The 20683-nt window shown below is 31.0% G+C and overlaps 3 protein-coding genes across 4 annotated transcripts; 2 read left to right on the plus strand and 1 right to left on the minus strand.

Moving 5' to 3' along the window:
- Positions 1-2920: 2920 nt before the first annotated feature.
- Positions 2921-5998, minus strand: LOC107899156 (GDP-mannose 3,5-epimerase 1). Its single transcript, XM_016824781.2, has 7 exons — positions 5848-5998; positions 4721-5131; positions 4526-4619; positions 4296-4425; positions 4069-4201; positions 3509-3716; positions 2921-3313 (listed from the first exon to the last, which is right to left on the minus strand). Exons 2-7 carry the CDS (start codon positions 5128-5130, stop codon positions 3158-3160), a joined length of 1131 nt encoding a protein of 376 aa, XP_016680270.1. The 5' UTR covers position 5131; positions 5848-5998; the 3' UTR covers positions 2921-3157.
- A 5136-nt stretch (positions 5999-11134) lies between these two features.
- On the plus strand, positions 11135-13268 carry LOC107899157 (V-type proton ATPase subunit F). Of its 2 annotated transcripts, none has more exons than XM_016824783.2 (5): positions 11135-11271; positions 11496-11560; positions 11650-11731; positions 12530-12612; positions 12869-13268. In XM_016824783.2, exons 2-5 carry the CDS (start codon positions 11498-11500, stop codon positions 13031-13033), a joined length of 393 nt encoding a protein of 130 aa, XP_016680272.1. In that variant the 5' UTR covers positions 11135-11271; positions 11496-11497; the 3' UTR covers positions 13034-13268. The 2 variants fall into 2 exon arrangements, with proteins under 2 accessions (XP_016680272.1, XP_016680271.1); XM_016824782.2 differs by having other exon boundaries at positions 11138-11271; positions 11479-11560.
- A 3477-nt stretch (positions 13269-16745) lies between these two features.
- Positions 16746-19772, plus strand: LOC107899158 (light-inducible protein CPRF2). Its single transcript, XM_016824785.2, has 6 exons — positions 16746-17185; positions 18177-18273; positions 18381-18570; positions 18706-18781; positions 18872-18997; positions 19198-19772. Exons 1-6 carry the CDS (start codon positions 16832-16834, stop codon positions 19594-19596), a joined length of 1242 nt encoding a protein of 413 aa, XP_016680274.1. The 5' UTR covers positions 16746-16831; the 3' UTR covers positions 19597-19772.
- The last annotated feature ends 911 nt before the right edge of the window (positions 19773-20683 follow it).

A 20683-nucleotide genomic window follows, 5' to 3' on the forward strand; every position in this document is an offset into this window, starting at 1 on the left:
AGAGGTCATTCGTCTACATATTTCACTTTTCTTTTGTCGCGTGAAGGTACTATGTCGTCTGTAGCAATTTGGCCTTGGAAGCTTACGGCAATGGTGAAAGCTTTTTTTTTTCTTTTGTTATCTTAACCGATTTGAGGAGGAAGAGAAACGAGCTTTCTCTTTCGTCCCACTCTCTTTCATATTTACATGTATAATTAACATGATTTTTTTAACTTAATTAACTTAGTTAACTCACTAATCTAATGATTAATTAAACGATGGTAGAAAATGATGATATAATTTGCACTTAACATCAACATGAGTTATAAATGATTTAATTAATCTAAAGTCCTTAATAAAATTACATATCGGGCCCCTTTTAATTTCTTTTAATCCATCTCTTCTATTTTATTCATCCCACGATATAGTCTCTATACTATAATTAGCAAGTTAACTAATCTAATCCCACTTAACAATCCGACCATAACATTCCATATTTGACCCGTAAGCATTCGATTCTAATCTTCAGCTACTTCAATTTAATTTAAATCAACTTTGAACCAATTTTTCAACACGAACGAAAATCAGGTCATTACACCAAATGTAGCAGAGCAAAGAAAGATAGAAACATTGCTCTTCCGATAAATGAGAAATTGCCAACTCCCCAGAATGTTACTATTGAAGATCTTCAGGAGTAAATTGCCTTGCTTACTCAGAATTTTAGTAAGACTTTTAAGTAGGTATGAAAATTCAAGAGATTTGAAGCCAGTATCAATATTTCCAAGATTAAGTCCTGAGAAGGAAAAAAAGAAGGGTATGTAGTGTTATGAGTGTTAAAGATATGGTCATATCCAATCTGAGTGTGCTAACACTATGAAAAAAGAAGAAGAAAAACCACTCTATATAACTTGGAGTGATGAGGATTCATCCAACGGATCTGATTCAAAGGAAGACCATCACAATTTATTGCTTTCGCCACCAATACTATTGATGATGAAGATTCTAATGCAAATTCTAATCTTGGCTCATATGAAGAATTTGTGAAGACTTATAAAGATGTAGTTCAGTTTCTCTACATCTGTAAAGCCTAACTCAGTGAATAACTCCATTATTTTTAATCCATAATACAACAGGTGAATCACAGTCTATCACTCCCTAAGCATAGAGTTCTCACCATTGTACCTAAAGATTAGAACACTCACCTCTAAATCCTCCCCTAAGAAGTTGGACTGTAAAAACACAACTTGTTTACTCTCAATTACATTCACAAATATGTTTCTCAATGAACAGATAGATACTCTCCATATTCCATACATAAATCGAGATATAATATATCAATAAAATCCAATATAAAGTAGAATCCTTGAAGATATGTCTTCAATGCGATCCCTATCAAATATTGATATTTCAAGGGATTTGATTGTTCGATCTAGCCCGAACTAATCTTCAAAGATTTGTTGCTCCATAAGATGGATCTTCAAATATGGGTTAGTATAAGTCCATATCTTCTTGGGTTGCACATCTCAACATACAAGGTAAGTAGATCACATAAGAATCCTTAAAAGGTATTCTTATTTGATTCAATATATTCCCTAATGATAAATACGAGATTGGCTGCACAAAATATTAAAAAAAACTTCAAAATATATTAGTCAAACATGCCAACAAATAAGGCAAGTTATATAAATGACACAATATTAACCTTCGATCAACCATTTTCAAAACTTACCTCAACAACTTTATTATTTATTAATTTATTTAACATCATGGTCTTTGGGTATACTCCAATACACCGGAAAAAAACAACAGACGCCCTTTCTCACTACGTCTCTGCTATTACTGATTAGTTAAGGCAAACAATTACTTTATCATTAAGATTATCATAAACAAGTTTTTATGATCCGGTTTTTCTGTTCTTTCTTCCTTTTATATGAAGATCTTCTGATGTTGGAATCTTTTGCCTTGGATTGATCTGACTTTAGATGATCCACTAGTGGTGTCAATTGGTCATATCTATTGCATTTCGATACTTCCCTTCAGTTTCCTAGCATTGATTGGTCGCAGCGAAACACTGCAAAAACCAATATTCTAACCGTAATGAACGGTGGATGATTGTATTTTGTTATACAAATCAGTGGCAAGCATGCATCCATGCGGGAGTTGCCCAACGAATCAGTGATACCACCCGGCAGCACATCAGAAGTGCTTATAGTCAAATAAGATTTTTCACCATAACCAAGTATCTAAAGAAACTCTCGTAATGGTTCCTTTGCATGGAGGCATTATGTTACCCTTTTTCGGAATGATTCGTCTCATCGACATTCTATAAAAAGATCCATCATCCTAATCGGAATGAATGATGAATGATTGCATATTGATTTGTAAATCACTGGCAAGCTTGCATCTTTTTTCCTATGACAGCAAAGGTTGAGGTTGATGCCCGTTTGATGTTTTGCCCGCACAAATGTTGGGGCTGAAACCTATTGCCAGTTGCTGAATATTCTGTCATTTTCTGCCTTTTTAATGAAAAAGCACTTTGGAACAAAGAAGGTTTTAGATTTACATTGGAGCTGCTATGCTACCACGTAAACCAGATAAACCCTGTGAACTTTTAGCCCTTTCAATTTTGCCACCTCAGCTATTATCCTCTGCCATTTCTGAACCGCGGATTCAGATAGATGATGCAAATAAGAGCTATATCAGCTCTCCCCATCTAAGAATTAAGACCCATCAAATCATATCACTAAATTTCAGTCCCAGACAGATAGGGACCCAAAAGGGCAAAAAGTACCTAATATACACATGTATGGATATGGTCCGCGACACGGATGTTGAATACGGGTGCATTAGAAAATCGAAGAGTTCGAATAAACAATCATATAACCCAATGAAGCACATAAAGGACTGAGAAACAAAAGTCATTATGAATCCAATACTCAAATGCCGAAAGAAATTTTATTATATAAAGGCTATAAAAGCCTAAGCATATCAACTTACAACAGCAAGCTATTTTGGATACAGTGGAAATATAAAAGCTTCCCCTTGGACAAAGATCATAGTGCACAAACTAAATACGACAAAATAAATAATCTTACCTGATATTGGTTGATACTTTTTGGATTCAATGCCACTAGCATAGCTATATCATAATAAAACTTGGTTCCAAAGCAAGTTTACTTCATTCTTTGCCGTCAGCAGCACGAAGTGACCCGAGCTGGACCGGTGCTTGGGTTCCTACCACCTTAGATGATCCGTAAACAGATAGATCAATGCCTTGAGCCTTCTCTTTCTCAATCTGTTCCTTGATCCAGAAGTATGTAATTCTCAGCCCATCCTATAAAAACAGTAAAATCAGATGTGTCACAAGTGAATCAGGAACTGAATGAAACTAGGTAATAACCCGCCAAAAGCAATGACTTCAGACTTTTTTACTCTACCGGAAATGGAGCAAAACCATTTTCCAAAATCAGAGGTCATAAAAATCTTTTTAAACTGGGAAAATCATGTGGGGATAACATAATTCAGTTACCTTCAACCTCATTGTAGGGGCCCAACCAAGTTTTTCTTTGATCAATGTATTGTCTGAATTACGACCACGGACACCCTCTGGACCGGGGATATGGTGGATTGGAAGCTTTTTATCTTCAAAGCTAAGCACAATCTCCGCCATCTCGTTCATGCTAACCATCTCATCACTTCCGATGTTCACAGGCTCACGGAAATCGGACTTTGTCAATCTGAATGCATAATATAGAGAAAGGTCATACTATTAGCAAATCTAAAACTGAACTCAAGCGGCTAGTAAATGCCGAAACAAGTATCTAAAAGTTTTTCTTCTAAAGCATAAAATACAGTATACAATTTAAACTCTAATCACCAAAATCATAATTTCCCAAATAGCATACTCAACTAGCATAGCAAACTATGAAACCAGAAAATATGCCCTATTTGATTCCTCCAATGTTTATATTATAAGCCAAATCCATGCAGATTAACATTTACTAAAAGCAAACCCTTTGGTTTTTCCCTTCAAATTTGTTGTGTAAAATGAGTTTCAGCAGGAGCTTCAAAAATTGCCCAAAAACTTACCTAAGTACACCTTCAACACATTCATCAATGAAAGTGAAAGATCGGGTCTGAAGACCATCTCCCCACATCTCAAACTTGTCAATGGAAGTAATAGCCTTTCTGCAAAAGGCAGCTGGAGCCTTCTCCCTTCCACCTATTAACATGGATACAAGGAAACGAAGAAAAAAAATTAGTAAGTTCCAAAATCGAAAAAAATACATAAGCACTCATCAAAACTAAGGGTTTACCTTTCCAAGTTCCAAAAGGGCCGTAAATGTTGTGGAACCTTCCAATGCGACATTCAATTCCGAAGTCTTTGGTGTAGTGCTTGCACAACTCCTCCGTTGCAAGCTTCTCCAAGCCGTAAGCATCTTGTGGCTAAAACCAAGGTTTAAAACACGACAATCAGTAGTTATATTGGATTAACTAATAGAACATAAGATTACCGGATGGTATTTAATGACTTTGAGTCACAAACCTCAGCAGGCCAGGCATCGGATTCTTTCAAGCTCACATTAGTTTCCAATTGCTTAAATTCAGGATAGATACAAGCACTGGAGGCGTAAAAAAACCTAAACATACCAAGATATTGAGTTTAAACAAACTGTAAACTTGGTGGAATTGCAATGAATGTAAGGCAATCATATGATACGATGTACCAATCCAAACAAACCTCTTAACTCCACTGATTCGAGCAGCCTCGAGCATGTTGAAACTTATCATTGTGTTGTTGTACATAATGACCGAGTGGTTGGACTGGATGAAGCCCATGCCACCCATATCAGCGGCGAGGTTGAAAACATGATCCACTCCATTGGTAACCTTCAAGCAATTTTCCATCACTCGAAGATCGACAAGATGGAATTCGTGACAGAACATATCTTCTGTCATGTGCTCATTCTTCTTCCAATCAGAAGCAATGATGTAATGTCCTTCACTCTTTAGACGTCGAGCGATGTGCGAAGCAATGAAGCCACCAGCACCGGTGATGGAAATTCGAAGTTTCTCGGATGGCCAGTAAGGCTCCCTCTCCAGGGCATCATAGGTGTAAGCACCATAGCTGGTCCCATCGGTACTTCCCATTCTGCATATGCTCAATTGAAAACATCTATTAATTTACAATTTATGCTATACTTTTGAAGGAATAAAACACCAAATTAATACTGCATAACATCAAGAAATGACCATTTGGAAATGAAAAAAAAAATTACAAAACAAAGATCAAAATGAAAATAACAAGTTGAGAAGGCTACAACAATCTTAAAAGAGTAAAACAAACAAACCCAGAAGTAAAGGAAAGAAAATTTACACAACTTATATAGTACAAAATAAATATAAAAATTCAAGCTTTCATATATCTATCTATCTATCTCTCTCTATATATTACTTTATCTAGTAAATCCAAATTAGCTGAAAAATTTTACATTATCATCCATATAATTCACCAAAAAAATCCTAATTCAGAACAAAAATCAAAGAAACAGATAACTTAAATCCACCAAAATTTAAAAAGGAAAATCTTGACAAGCAAATCTTTATGAACCCAAAATTTTGTTCACCAATAGCAGTAACTAAAGCACCATAAAAACAAAATCCTCAACCTCTAAGCATAGAGGTAGAGAATCCAAAAATGAGAAGCAAAGGGTAAACAAACATGGAATTTAAAACAACCCGGAAAAAGTTCACCCATAAATAATGAAAAGAAGCATTGAGAAACCAAATAATATTAAACTCATAAACAAAGCAAAAACAGAGTATTTTAGAGGGAGAAAGCAAGGAAAAGCCAGCAGAGATATTTGCCTGAGAAAAGAGTTGAAATCTTTGAAGAGAAAAGATAGTTGAAGAAAGAAATGGGAGCAAAACAGAGACGGGAGATGAGGGGAATGGATTGTGAAGCATGTGACGGTCTCCTATAAATAGAGAGACAAAGGCCATTAATGTTTTTTTTACTGGTTATTTTTAGTCTCTAATTTTTCTTTTTTACTATTTTATCTCCAATTCAAATGAAAAGATTTGGAGAGAGAAATTGATGTCAGAGAACATTAGCAAATTTAAGATAAGAATTGAAAAACAAAGTTTCAAAGTTTTTTATTTTAACCATAATATCAAAACAAATTTATTTGTCATGTTCTAATTTATTTGTAAAAAATATAATAATAATTTTAAAAATATTTTAAAATAATAATTTTAAATTTACAAGTTGATTCCTTTGGAATTTTATACTTTAGCAGCCTCTTGAATCTTGTAATTGGTAGTATTGTTGACATTGGTGAATGTGGTAGGGGTCAACTTTCGTCGAATTAAGTTAAAATTTTTTGAATTAATCGAGTAAATAAATTATATTTTTTCATCTTAATTCGATTTAAGATTTTTTTAATTGAGTTAAGTGAAATAAAATTTAAGTCGAATTAAATTGAGTTAAATTAATGAATTAAACATGTCAAATTAAAATATTATTACAGTATAACTAATTTTATGTTAGAGTGTATAAATTTGAAATTATATATATTTGGTAACTTTTTCAAAGAAAAATAAAAAAAAAAACTAAAATACTTTAGTATGATAAACTTGAATAATTAATTATATTATTCAAGTCCTCTAAATTATAATTTTAGAACATTTTAAAAAATTTAACTGTCTTTATATATTATTTAGAATTTTTTTTAAAATTATTATACTTTTTTTAAAAAATTTGAATTTTTAGAAATTATTTTGATTTTTTTTTGTAATTTTTATTGAGAGATGGACCAATTTGCTCATTTTCAAAATTGTCAGGGAACAAAAGGGTATTTACACCAGACTATTATTCAAAATTTTAAGTTATTCGAATTGTAAAATTCAACTCGGTTCGAACTCAAAACTCGTATTACTTATTCGAGTTGACTCGAATAACTCGATTCGATTCACTTGAAATTTAAAATACTTTTTTAATTTTTTCTAATCCAATCGAGTTTTACTCATCTCTAAATGCATCCTTCCACCTCACTGAATCTAGGCTATTATCGATTGATTAGAAAATTGAATTGTGGAACCATTAGATCTGGGTTACAATGTTCATAATTTGGTTACGAAACTAATGCATAATTTTGCTGGGAATTTTGATAGTTGTAGTCTGACATGGGAGCTTGAAGAAGCTGGTTATGTTGGAGATTGTTTTAACGATTGAGGATTTAGAAGAGCTAATAATGGGAGAAGACAGGTCAATCAAATCAAGACGTTGAGCATATGTTACAGGATCCATCTCATTCCTGATCTCATTGTTAGTCCTCGGTAATCAATCACCAATCGTTGATAAAATCTTATATTTATTATTATATTTTCTTGAATATATTTTTTTATTTATATATATTTAAAATATTTATTTATTTTTATATTTTTTTGAATTTTTATAATTAGGATCAATTTGAGAATATTCGTAAAATTTGAGGATTAATTTTTTTAAAATTATAACTAAATTGATATAATATGTAAAAGTTAAGAGTTAAATTTATTATTATACAATTTATTTAACTGCCACGTGAGTTTCTATTTTTTTAATCTTATTGGAGCTAATCCAAAAAAAGCCTTTTGAATTGTTTTACACAATTTTTTGAAAATTAATTAAAATGGGAAAATGGAAACACATAATCATATATATTATAAGAATCAAAGTTAATGTGGATAACATGTGAACAATTATTTTTTAAATAATTTTAAATAAATAAAATTTAAATTTTTAAGTATAAAATTTTACCATCAAAGTAAATAATATTACCATAAGCATAAATATTATTTATCTTAATATTTAAATTTGTTATCATTAGATTTTTTAAAAAAATTATCATTATAATTCAATTTGAATTTAAGATAATTAGATATTTAAATTTTTAATTTTAAAAAATTCTAAATATATATATAAATGCCCACAACTATTGGAAAAAATTATTTTAAAACTTTTTCTATGTTCTTACTTTCCATCTTTTTTCTATGGCATCAATTATTTTAATTTTCTAGTATTAAATTAAAAATAAATTGTATTTTAATTAATACATATAATTAATTCATGCATTAAACAAGTAAGAAATTAAAATTTATATATAAACTAGTATTTGAAAATATAATAATTTTTAATTAAGAATTTTCACTTTGAAACTTTTCAAAATGTTATAATTTTATCAATAAAAAACCTCTCCAATCCCTCACAAGTTTGAAATTTAACAAACTAGTCCCTCACAAAAAAACCAAAGCAATTTAATCCCCTATCGATTTAAAAAATGAACAACGTTTCCTATCAATTGGACATTTTTTATTGGTATAATAATAAATTCAGCTCTTAAAGTTTACACATTCTGTCAATTTGGTCATAATTTAACAAATTTATCCCACAACATTTGTATAAAATATTGAGGTTAAATTTTTTGAAGTAAGGCCAAAATGAAAAAATATGTATAATTGATAAAAGACATTAACACTATAATTAATTGTCCTTAGTTACTTACTTTCGAAATAGACAAAAATTAAATTACTCGTACCCACTTCACACCTTAACCTAATAAAAACATGTGAGTTATGATGTCTAATATTATATAAAGTTAGGAAATTTCTTACGAAGAGTGAGACATACAAGAATATGATGTCACAAATTAGGTTATCTGATTGTTTGGTAATAAAATGACGAATGAAATGAAATAAAAATTTCAAAGGAACGTACAATGATTGGGTAGAATTACTTCAATTAGTCCCGCTTCATTTTCAAGGATATCTCTCTTTGTTGTATAGTCCATTTTTAATTATTATTTTATGATATTTTTTTACCACTTTTTTTAATGGGGTTCTTTCTTTTTCAAGTTTAAATATTTTATTAGCAATTTTAATAATGTTGGTAAAATATATAATAAAAAATATTAAATGACAAGACTGCGTTTATATCAATAATTTGTATTATAGTATAAGCTATCAAACTAATAGTATAAGCATGATTGCAGCACAAACATGATATCAGCACATGACATATAAAGTTCTGAGAAATTGTTGGCAATGGGTTGGATGGGAGGAAAATTCCCAGAAGGTGAAACCTTTGTTTGGCTTTGAGACCCAAGGAAATTACTAGGAAATTATGACTTTTTTGTTTGTTTTTTTTTTACCCGAAGACAAGAATAATAATATTGAAATTTTAAGGCACAAATATTAAAAAAACAAAAAAATAGGGAATACTTATTTTTCCAAAAAACATAGAAATATTGAATAATAATAATAATATACTTATTTTTACATGTTTTGATGTGTTAATATGTTTGTGTGTGAGGGAGAGTGTGATAGAGAAAAAGAGTACATATTTGTACGGTAATAAGGCAATTGTTTTTGGACATATACAAGAAATGTCTTTTTATAAAAATAATATTAAAAATTAATTAATTATAAAAATTGGGCGGATAACAAATTAATTACGAAAATAGAGTATTTGGTATAATAATTTTGGGTGTCGCTTAACACATTGGTGGTACTGATGAACTTTAAAAAATGACAAAAACAACTGAAAAAATAAAAAAAATTATAGTGCCGCTTGACACACTGGTGACACTGAGCGAATTTTATAAAAATAAAATTTGATAGGAAAAATAAAATATTGAAAAAGTGAAAATAATAATAATATATTGATTTGTGGTTCTCACACCAGAAAAAACATTTTTCTCTGCATTTAATACCTTAATGCCTTTTCCTTGCATTTAATCCCTAAAATTATATCTTTTTTATTTAATTAAGGGAGTGTCGCTTGACACACTAGCAACATCAATTAAAAAATATTTTACTTTTACTTTTTCATTTTTTTCCTTAGTAATATTTTTTTTAAGTTCATTGGTGTCACAAATGTGTCAAGCAACACCAAAAATTATTGTAACAAACACCCTATTTTCATAATTAATTTGTTCCGATCTTATTTTTCTAATTAATTAATTTTTGATATATTTTTATAAAAAAAAACTCAATAAAATCTTGATGGAAGTGTGATTATAATTTGTGTTAGTAAATAGTTAGACTTGCCAAATCAAAGGAAAAAAATGGCATATATTCGAAGTATTAGTATTTTACCAATTGTGAGTTCATGTATTAAGATTCAGCTTGGCATGGATGACAGAAAAGTTTTCTCAATCTAACGGTTAAGTTCTAAAGTAAGAAAGTGGTTAGGAATATTAACCACTTGATTAACAAATTTTATATCTTTCATATCAAACAAAATTTAAATGTTGGTTCTAAAATCAAATTCAACATATTTAAAACACACTGATCAAAATTTAAACACTAACAAATATTACATGTACAACTTGGATGAGACATGTTAAGAAAAGGAAAATAATCCTTTTAAATTTTAGGGTAAACTACGCTGAATGTCATTAAACTATTAGTAAGTTAATTTCAAAAAGTTACAGAATAGTAATTGAACTATTAAAAAATTTTCATTTTAGTCACTGAGCTGTTAAAATCATTAAACGATTTTCAACATCATGAATCTTTGAAATAAAATCCAAACAGCTTTTTTCTCCAATCTCTGAAACTAATTGTTAGATTGATTTGGCTTTAAGGTATGTCCTACTTGACAATGGGTGTACGATCCTTGAATCGTCACTTAAAGCTTGCTAGTCGGACTTAAAAAAAAACTTAATAGCCCAATGTCTTAAATAAAAACTTTTGAATAGTTCAATAACTTAAACGAAAATGTCCAAATAGTTCGGTGACTATTTTGTAATTTTTTGAAGTTGAATAACTAAAACATAAAATTGCTAACAGTTTAAGAGCCTTGGGTGTAGTTTACTTTAAATTTTAACTTGATTTTTTGGCTTTTAACATGATAGATACAAATTATCTATGTACAGTACATACAAATGTGTTTAAAATTTAATCTACATGTTTTAAATAAGCCCAATATCAAATCTGAGCTAGAAATTCAATGTCTAAGCCAGAGACTATGATATTGATACTTTAATATCTCAATAAGAATATTTTGAAGTTTCAGAATCAATTAATATCATAGTTTAAGGACGTTGATGCAATTAATCCTAATAATTTATCTAAATTTAACAGTCATTTAAGCATGAGACTGTCACCAAAAAGCCCAAGAAAATTCATTTTAGGGCTTAGTTTTAAGCCCAAAAAAATTCCAAGAAAAAGTGGTGTCAGAGTTTCGATCAAATAAAAGAAATTAAGTTTTCTGTCTTCCTCGTGGATCCGACGAAGCTCCGGAAAAAGGTTTGATCTTTAAACTTTTGTTTGTTTTTTAAAGTTTTCTTTATTATGAATCGTTTATATTACCAGATTTATTTAGGAAATATTGGATTCTCAGAAAAATCGAGCAGTAGGAAATTGAGAAAAAAAAAATCTTTGGCCTTTGTTTAACAAATCTAGCTCGTAGAATTGAACGGCAGCCACTAAAAAAATACGTTCGGTGATTAATAGATATTTTTTTCCTCAAGAAATGGCGGGAAGAGCTCAAATTCCGACAAGCAATTCAGCACTAATTGCCATGATTGCTGATGAGGTAAATCATAAACGGAAATTAATTCAAAATTTTGTATTATTTTAGCATAATTTTGTTATTTATTTTTATTTTTTTAATATATGGTGTAGGATACAGTAACTGGATTTTTGATGGCTGGAGTTGGAAATGTGGATTTAAGGAGAAAAACAAACTATCTAATCGTTGATTCAAGTATGAATTTTGGTTTAAAGTTTTTTTTTACAATTTTATTGAATTTTCTCAATTGTTTTTTTATGATCCCTTGCAATGTTTATAATTACTCTATTAGCTGACTGGAGCTAAGTAGGAGTTAGATTTTGGTACTTCACGGTCGAAGATGAATGATGAAGGGGTCTATGCTGAATGCTAGATAAGGGTTTTTATATATATATATATTTGGAGTATCTTATCCTATGTCGATATTTGAATGTGTTGGACTGAGGATTTTGACCTGAGCACTTAAGGGAAAATGAATAGTCAGAATAACATAGGTTGAACATTCACATTTCGATCATTAATCATCACAAGCCAAGAAAACTCCTACTAGTTAAATTGTTTTCTGTGGAATCGAATTGATCACAAAGCTTCCATGAAGTTTACGTTGTCAGGTATAATTCACTTGTCTTACCCTTTTCATACACAAAGGGGTGTTTTTTAGCTTGATATGCATTCTTGAGTATAACGGAATGCCCAGGATGAGTGCCGAATATTGCGTTGGGCTTCAAGTTGTTACCCTTATGGCTTATTAATTTTTCAGATTAGTGAATCCTTTTCACAGTAATTGCAATTTTCGAACCAGAGGATGCTTACTTTGAAGTGTTCCGGAAAAGTATGGTTTCATAAGGAAGAATGTTAGATGGTGGACCTACCATTTATATTTCACAATGCTGCGAATGTTCATCCTATTGTCGTATTTGTGTTCAAAGCTTTTAATATATGACTTCTATCTGCCTTGATTCTTAAAGCTAATAATTTGATATTTTGACTCAGAAACAACAGTGAAAGCAATTGAAGATACATTCAAAGGCTACACCACAAGGGAGGATATTGCAATTATTTTGATCAGTCAATATGTAAGTTATTGCCACATATTTCGGTTTAAAACTCATCTTGCATGATCTCATTATTGTAGTCTCAATGCCATGCTTCTTAGAATCATGGAAAGTCGCCTGCTTAGCTGTGGTGAAACGGTAATCGAGAAGAAGTTTGATAGTGGCTTGTTAAACTATATGTGCTAGTATTTTATCATTCCGGCATGCATTGCTATTTTCAGGTTTACTCCAAAGCTGTCATCATTTCAGCAAGTTAACACCTGTTCCACTTTATTAGGTTGCAAACATGATAAGGTTTCTAGTTGATAGCTACAATAAGCCGGTTACTGCAATTCTGGAAATCCCTTCCAAAGATCATCCTTATGACCCTGCTCATGATTCCGTTCTCTCCCGTGTGAAGTATCTCTTTTCTGCTGAATCAGTTGCATCAGGAAGGCGTTAATGATGATGTCCCACCGGTATGCTTACTCAAATCCCCATTATAGTAATAGCACAATCAATGTATCTCCAAATGCTCTGGCATATCATCATACACCATCATGACTGTACTTTCGCTGTGATTGATCTTTTCCTCTCGTGCAGCTCGAGTTATCTTGTTGTTTAAGTGTTTATTTACCTCTTGTGTTTCTTGTACTTATTGGGTGCCAAAATCCCAGAAGAAGCTGACTGTTCTTTTATATTCCCATTGAAGCCCATTCTTTGTTCTAGTTGTAGCTCATATTGTGCTTGGTTGTTAATTTTATGATTTCTTGAAGCCCCAAATCTCATGCTAAATATTCCGCTGGCTTTATTTTTCTTAAAGCACCCATGTTTGACATTCGTGTTCGAAACTTACTCAGTATAAAGATAACATATCCGTGTCGATTGTACTCTTAGCTCTTAGGGTTATAGTTATGCTCGGAAAGTACTATATTAATGGATTGTATGTTATCAGGATTTAGGATTTAGAGTTTAGGGTATGTTATAAGTACCGTTACTGTATATATATATTGAAAAATCAGATTCTTATATTTATGTCTGAATAGGAAGAGTTGGAGTAACATAAGAGATAAACATGACCTTATATTGAGTTGGAGACAAGTCAATTCTGATAACTAAAATGATTAATTATTGTTTAACAGATAAGCTCAAGGGTAATCATGGTTTGTTTAATTATAAAATAGCCTTAACAAAAAGGGCATAAACTGGCATAAGTAGCACTATTATGACCGAATTATTTTTTATTCTATTTTAAAAAATAAGAGTTCATCACACTATATCCAAACATTAAACATTAGTACTCTTGGTCGTGTGACAAGAGTAATATTAGTAAAAAGAAAAAAAATTGCTCAAAATAAAAAAAATTTTAGGGATTAATTGTATAACTTAATTTAAAATTTTTATTTGAAATGATGATTTGACGTAGCACGTCAGTTTACACTGTAAATGGTAATTAATGCTTAGTGACTAAAATATAACATGAAGAAATAAAAATGACTATTTTGAGAGTTTAGTCTTGATTTAATGAACTGGGTTTCAATAGAAAAACTAAATTTGGTCCAGATAATATTTTAACGGTTAAATTATTTTTTTATTGATTCGAAATATGATTGATGTTAATGGATTAATCAAATTGAATAAATCATCTATTTTCAGTTTAATTGATACATGCCATCGATTTTATTTTTAAATCATTATAAATATTAATTATTAGACTTCTTTTTTTTATATATTTGAGATATTCAAAAATTAAATGATTATTAAAACTTTAATCATATATATATGTATTGATTGGAAGCTAAAATGATTGGAATTAAAAGTTGAAGAATGATAAGGACCAAAAAGTACTTGGAGCAATATAACCATTCATTGCAAAAAAAAAAAGGGTTGGTTGCCCCTTCAAAATTGCAAAGGGAAATCTTTCAATTAAAGCTTTACCACATTTTCCATCTTTTTTTTAATGGTAAACACCAACACCCACTAACATACCTTTATAGGCCCAACATGTTTGTTTTGTTTTCCAAATAATATATTTTACTAAAATCTTTTTAAAAATATAAATATGTTCAAGGCGTGTATCAAGGGGCTGGCAGGGATCCGGTTTTCCGAAATAGAAAATTTTTTATTTAAATATTTTATAATAAAATTTTAAATTAGTATTGCATTTTAGTCTCCCTAACAATATAAAAAAAATTAATCCTTTAAAAATTATAAAGATATATAAACTATTAAAATGGTGGAATTAAATTTTTATTATCATAAAAATATATAATTTAATTTCTACCCAAAAAATAGTTTTTGGATTCACCCCTATTCACGAGTCAAGTTAACTTTAGAGATTTAAATTTTTGAATATTAATGAGTTTATAGATTATAGTTCAGGAGTGGATACAATAGGGCAGGCAAGTTCTGACCTTTCAAAATTAAAAAAAAAAATTGTAATTATAATTTTTTATAAATGATTAAATTATAAATTAAAAATAAAAAAAAATATTCTATTTAATCCTTAAAATATCACAAAATCATAAAATAATACATGATAAAATCTATATTTGACATCTCAAAAATTTATAATTCAATTTTGATCCCTCTAAAAGAATTTTAGATTCGTGCTAATCAATAAAATAAATGAAAATTGATCCCTTTAAATTTAATGTTTCAATTTTTGTTTCCCTCCCCAACCCATAAATAAGAAGATCATGTGGTTCAACGCACTCAAACCCACATCCTCTTACATTGACAATAATACCCATGCCAATCGAACTAAAACTTAATTGGCAAAGATTAAACAAATTTAGTTATAGAAGAATTAGGGTGGGTTTGGATCGGCGATTGGGTGCGGTGCAGTGCGTTTAGCTTACTTTTTTTCTCACGCTACAGTATCACTACAGTATCTAATCTCACCGCTATCGCTGTTTTTACACTAATCGCAGATAAACGCACTGCCCATCCAAACTCACCCTTAGATAAAAAGCATTAAACAAACAGATTAAAAAGAAAAAGATGTTTTTTTTTTTGAGAGGGGGCGTGTTTGAGCTTTAGGTGGATAAATGGGCCCCACCAAATTGTGGGCCCAAAACAGTATTTATCCACAAAAGAAAATAATAAACGCCGCATCTCAAGGAGCCAGGAGGCCTATTCCTTCCTTCCTATCCAATAGTAGTGTTTTTCAAATCCTATTCTTTCCTTGCATTGCAAACATTCTTTTTTTATTCACTTTCCTTGTATTGTGGAACCAAACAACCTTTTTTTTTAATATATAAAATAATAATTTGTTTATTTATTAATTCAAAACATGTAATTTAAATTGTCAATTTTTTGACATATTGAATAATATTAAAATTTGAAAAACTAAAGCAATTTGCGCAATATAAAAAAAATTAAAAGCCTACGAAACAAAATAAATATATACATGTTTGAAATTTTTTTGGGTCGAAATTAAGTTGTATTCTTTTATTATAGTAAAAACGTAATTTCATCATTTTAATAGTTTATATCTTTATAATTTTTAGAAGATTAAATCAAAATTTTATCATTACTAATTTAAGGGCCTAAATAGAAAATTTTTCATTTTAAGAATAAAATGGTAAAATTGAGATAGTAAAAATATGGTATATTGGGTTTAAATCTTATGATTCTAAAAATGAATTTTTGATAATTTTACAATAAAATTAATACCGAATTCATGAGTGACACCAACTCATTCAATTTCGTATAATCTCTCTTTCTCTGTCTCTATATACTCTAAATTATGATGTATCCATATTGTAGATGAAAAGCAAAATTATTGTTTAACATATATATTTATAAAATTAAATAAATAATAATCGAAGTTTTGGTTGAATGATAAAGTATAAATATAAAATATAAAATATTAAAGAGACATGTTCAAATATTATTATTATTTATTTTATATATAAAAAATATTTTTAAAATAGAACAAATTCCTTTATAAAAGGAAAATGTTTTCATCTTTTTTTTAACTGAATTATTAACCAATTAATCCATGAAATCAGATATAAATGAGCATTTAATGGTTGCACCAAAAGAATTCTACAAACGGGAGGACCTAAATTTATTCTCACCTTATCCATATAGTAAATTTCGATGGGCCCACAGTCAATGTTACCAAAAATAATAAAATTAAATTAATAAATAAAAGAGAAAATTGTAAATCCCAATCTTTATGACTCGAATCTGAATCAGCAACATAAATAAAACGACGAAAGCGAAACCCCCAACGCCAAAACACACACACATAATGGATAGAGTTTTCTCCGTCGAAGAAATCTCCGACCACTTCTGGCCGTCCTCCTCCTCCTCCGCCACCACCAACTCCGCTTCCGCTGATGACGATAACAAGTCCGGTTCTAAAATGAACCGTAGTGCTTCCGAATGGGCTTTTCAGCAGTTTATTAGAGAGGAAGTTGATAAGGAAGGTGAAGATGAAGGAGTGACTGAGGGGGATCTAAAGAAGAAGAATGGAACGGCGTCGTTTAACAATGGGTGTTTAGAGAGTAATGGTAATAACAATGTTCTGGTAGATTCAGATGAATACCAAGCTTTTCTTAAGAACAAGCTTAACTTGGCTTGTGCTGCTGTTGCCATGTCAAGGGTAAGTCTTGTTCTCTCTTTATTTATCTAATGTTTTTTTTTGTCATTTGTGTGTTTGGATGATTAGAAAAGTTGGGAGGGGGTGAATAAACGGTGAGGAAGGAAAAGTTTGGATCTCTGATGGTTTTTCTTGTTTTTGAAAAATATAGGATTTTTGTTTCTTCTCTGGTTATGTTTGGTTGGTGAGAAAAAGTTAAAGGCCATTGAGGATATCTGATTTTTGACTTACTTTTTATTACATTTTTTTTTGCATCTGGGTAATGAAAAAGTAGACTTTTTTCTTTTAATAATTTGAAAATTCTGGATAGGTTCTAAAAACTGAAACTTTGAGAATTTTTATGGTGTTTTAGGGTTGTCTAGCTTTGGTCTAATATTCCGAGAAAATCATCATTATTGTTATTATTAATGTTAGACTTTCTGGGTAATGGAAAGGTTTAACATGATTTACTAAATATTTTGGTTAGCTGGAGATCAGTATTATCTTCGTATTATATATATATATAAATATCCATATCTTTTACATGTGTACATGCTATGAATATGAATATGGTTGTCTAAAACTATTAAAATATTACAAAAAATAATATCTTTATTAGGCATACACCAATATTCCCTCGAATAAGCTTAACATAAATCATGAAAAGCTTATTCATGCTATTAATAGTATTTTTTTGTTTTATTTTTTTTATGGGATAGTGGATATTCATGTTCTTTCTCCCTTGTATTTGGGTTTTGGAATAAACTTGGTTTGGTTGCTTTTTAATGATTTTTTTTTCCTTTAAAGGAGTAAAAATTCTTATGCTATATTATTCACATCTGGGTGTGAGTGTTGGTCACGAGTTTGTGTTAAATACCAGTATGTTTAATTTCTAAGATCGTATCTTGGTAGCCATGTCCGGATATTTGTTACTTTATCCATGGTTAAAAGTATATCTAAATCCCTTTCTCTCTTGAAACTTATGACTTAGTGTGTTTATATGCATTTCAAACAGGCATCTTTTGTAAAGCCGCAAGATTCGGCTGTTAGAGCTGACAGCGGATCACAGGCATCCGATACTCCCCAATCGGTATCCATAGCTACATCTAAAGGTTTAAAATTATCGGTTCATCACTAAAATTTCTTACTTACAGCTCTTCTTCGTACTGTTTTTTGTTGTGGCGATGTGCTTTATATTCGTGTTTGATTGTGTATATAGGGGCTGGTGATAAGGACGGTAATGCACTGTCGGGATTTCCTTCAGTGGTTAATGGACAAAAGAAGATTGGAGCTCAGGTGAGGCCAAGCACAAGTGGATCATCGAGAGAGATGTCGGAAGATGATGAAGTAGAAGGAGAGAACGAAACAATGGAGAACATGGATCCAGCTGATGCAAAACGTGTAAGGAGGTAACCTTTGCGTACCCTTTTTGTAGATTGTTGATAGGTTCACATTGAATGATGATTGTTCGCATTTGACATTCAAAACACATTTTTTGTTGAGTTCTATTTTCACTGATTGATCCATATGGTGGGGTGATTTAGGATGCTTTCCAATAGAGAGTCCGCTAGGCGCTCTAGAAGAAGAAAGCAGGCTCATTTGACCGAACTCGAGACACAGGTGCCTTTTGTTTTTCAGTGTCCTTTTCGTCTTCGTCTTTCCACACCCCCTTCAAGCTATAGAAATCCTAATCCATTATTTAATATGCAGGTTTCTCAACTAAGAGTCGAAAATGCAACCTTATTGAAGCGTCTTACTGACATTAGCCAAAAGTACAATGAATCAGCCGTCGACAATAGAGTTCTGAAAGCTGATGTTGAAACACTGAGAGCAAAGGTAAATGAGTCTTTCGATTTATTGGTCTTAAAGTTGAGTTTCTTGCTGCATAGGGAGCCTATTTGGATCTCGCAACGTTCAAACCGGTTGAAATTTTGGCTTAAAAGCTGATTCAAGTTATCAGTGTTTAATATGATGATAAAACTGGAACTTTAGATAGCTGCTTGGTGTAACCGTTATCTGTACTTAATATTCTCTAGGTGAAAATGGCTGAAGATTCCGTCAAAAGAATAACCGGTTTGAGCCCTGTATTCCATACCTCACCCGAAATATCGACAGCGGGGATGTCATCATTCGATGGAAGTCCCTCCGATACATCTACCGAAGCTGCTGTTTCCGTACAAGACGGCCCAAAGCATCCCTTATATCAGGCTGCTGCAAACAAACCTATATCTACACATGACCTGAGAACCAATAACGCGCTTGCGGATATATCTTCAGTCGAAAATATACGACCGAAGTCAGAAGTATCATCAGTATCAGGAAACAAAATCGGTCGGACACCTTCTATGCAGCGAGTGGCTAGCTTGGAGCATCTGCAAAAGCGGATATGTGGGGGCATAAGCTCCTGTAAACCTCAGTTAAATGGTGAGAAGTAGTCAACACATGCATAAAAAGAAGAGTTAAAAACTGAAGAATGTATTGTCTTAGAATTTGACCAAACTGTACAATAATTTGTGGGTTTTAAATGTTTGAAAACAAGGTGAATTATGCAGTAAGGAGCTAATGTCAACTGCTGGGAAGATTTGACTAATCAATACGGTAGTTCATGTTACCATTGCCATTGCATCCCTCAGGGATTGCAAGAGAAAACCTGACCCCGGTTAGGGATGGATAAAACAACTCACCGGATTGACTTATTATAAGGGATTTACTTTTTCTATTAATTTCTACCGATTGAATCAAAAACAATTATTGAATGAAATATTCAGTTTTAGGGATAATTGAAAAAGAAATTTTTATCGGCTTTTTATCAAAGAATTAGAAAAACGAGTTTGGATTTCTTGTGGGAATTATTTGAAAGATCTGAACCAGAAAATAGTAATATTTGTTAACAACATAATAGAGACAGTCAATTAATATAGTTGATCCAAAATCTATACAAATCTAATGTAGTGTTTATGAATACATAAAAAATATATTGAATCGAATATAAAATTTTATTTTAAGGTGATATTTATTAAAAAAATAATTATTATATTTTTTTTTTGGTAGAAAGTGATGAAAGAGTATCAATTATAAATTAGCAACAGGATTAGAAAACAAAAATTGGCCATCTATCCATAACTGGTTAGCAATCATTGTAGGAGCTTCGTGGAAAATTTGGGGATCATTAGGGAATCCCGTCATCGATCCAGCAAAAATGTGAGCTGTAAAGTTCACCTCCCTTAGTATCTATTTAAAATCCACTCTCCATTCGCGTTTGCACAGCTCTTGAATTCTTAAAATCAAGTCTCAATTTAATTGCCTTCTGAATTTGCCATGAATGCCTTTGATAGCTAGAGCACAATCAATTTCAACAATAATTTTGTCTCATTTATCATCCTACACCAATTGGAGGCCATCATAAATTGTCACAGCTCCGCTTGCTCAATACTACATCTACCGATATTCCTCCAATCTCACACAACCATCTACCATGTTCATCTTTTGCCACTCCTGCCAAGGAGGCTAAACCCGAAAACG

Source organism: Gossypium hirsutum, chromosome D08, assembly GCF_007990345.1.
Source record: "Gossypium hirsutum isolate 1008001.06 chromosome D08, Gossypium_hirsutum_v2.1, whole genome shotgun sequence".
In the NCBI taxonomy this organism is placed as follows: Eukaryota; Viridiplantae; Streptophyta; class Magnoliopsida; order Malvales; family Malvaceae; genus Gossypium; species Gossypium hirsutum.

What these genes read in the sequence shown, in the direction of transcription:
- LOC107899156 (XM_016824781.2), bottom strand. Translation starts at nt 5,130, where the DNA reads ATGGGAAGTACCGATGGGACCAGCTATGGTGCTTACACCTATGATGCC. An exon ending in CCGATGCCTGGCCTGCTGAG is followed by an intron (nt 4,426 to 4,525) that starts GTTTGTGACTCA and finishes CCTTGGTTTTAG; the next exon opens with CCACAAGATGCTTACGGCTT. An exon ending in CCCCTACAATGAGGTTGAAG is followed by an intron (nt 3,314 to 3,508) that starts GTAACTGAATTA and finishes CTGTTTTTATAG; the next exon opens with GATGGGCTGAGAATTACATA.
- LOC107899157 (XM_016824783.2), top strand. Translation starts at nt 11,498, where the DNA reads ATGGCGGGAAGAGCTCAAATTCCGACAAGCAATTCAGCACTAATTGCC. An exon ending in CTATCTAATCGTTGATTCAA is followed by an intron (nt 11,732 to 12,529) that starts GTATGAATTTTG and finishes ATTTTGACTCAG; the next exon opens with AAACAACAGTGAAAGCAATT. An exon ending in TTATTTTGATCAGTCAATAT is followed by an intron (nt 12,613 to 12,868) that starts GTAAGTTATTGC and finishes CCACTTTATTAG; the next exon opens with GTTGCAAACATGATAAGGTT.
- LOC107899158 (XM_016824785.2), top strand. Translation starts at nt 16,832, where the DNA reads ATGGATAGAGTTTTCTCCGTCGAAGAAATCTCCGACCACTTCTGGCCG. An exon ending in ATCCATAGCTACATCTAAAG is followed by an intron (nt 18,274 to 18,380) that starts GTTTAAAATTAT and finishes TTGTGTATATAG; the next exon opens with GGGCTGGTGATAAGGACGGT. An exon ending in GATGCAAAACGTGTAAGGAG is followed by an intron (nt 18,571 to 18,705) that starts GTAACCTTTGCG and finishes GGGGTGATTTAG; the next exon opens with GATGCTTTCCAATAGAGAGT.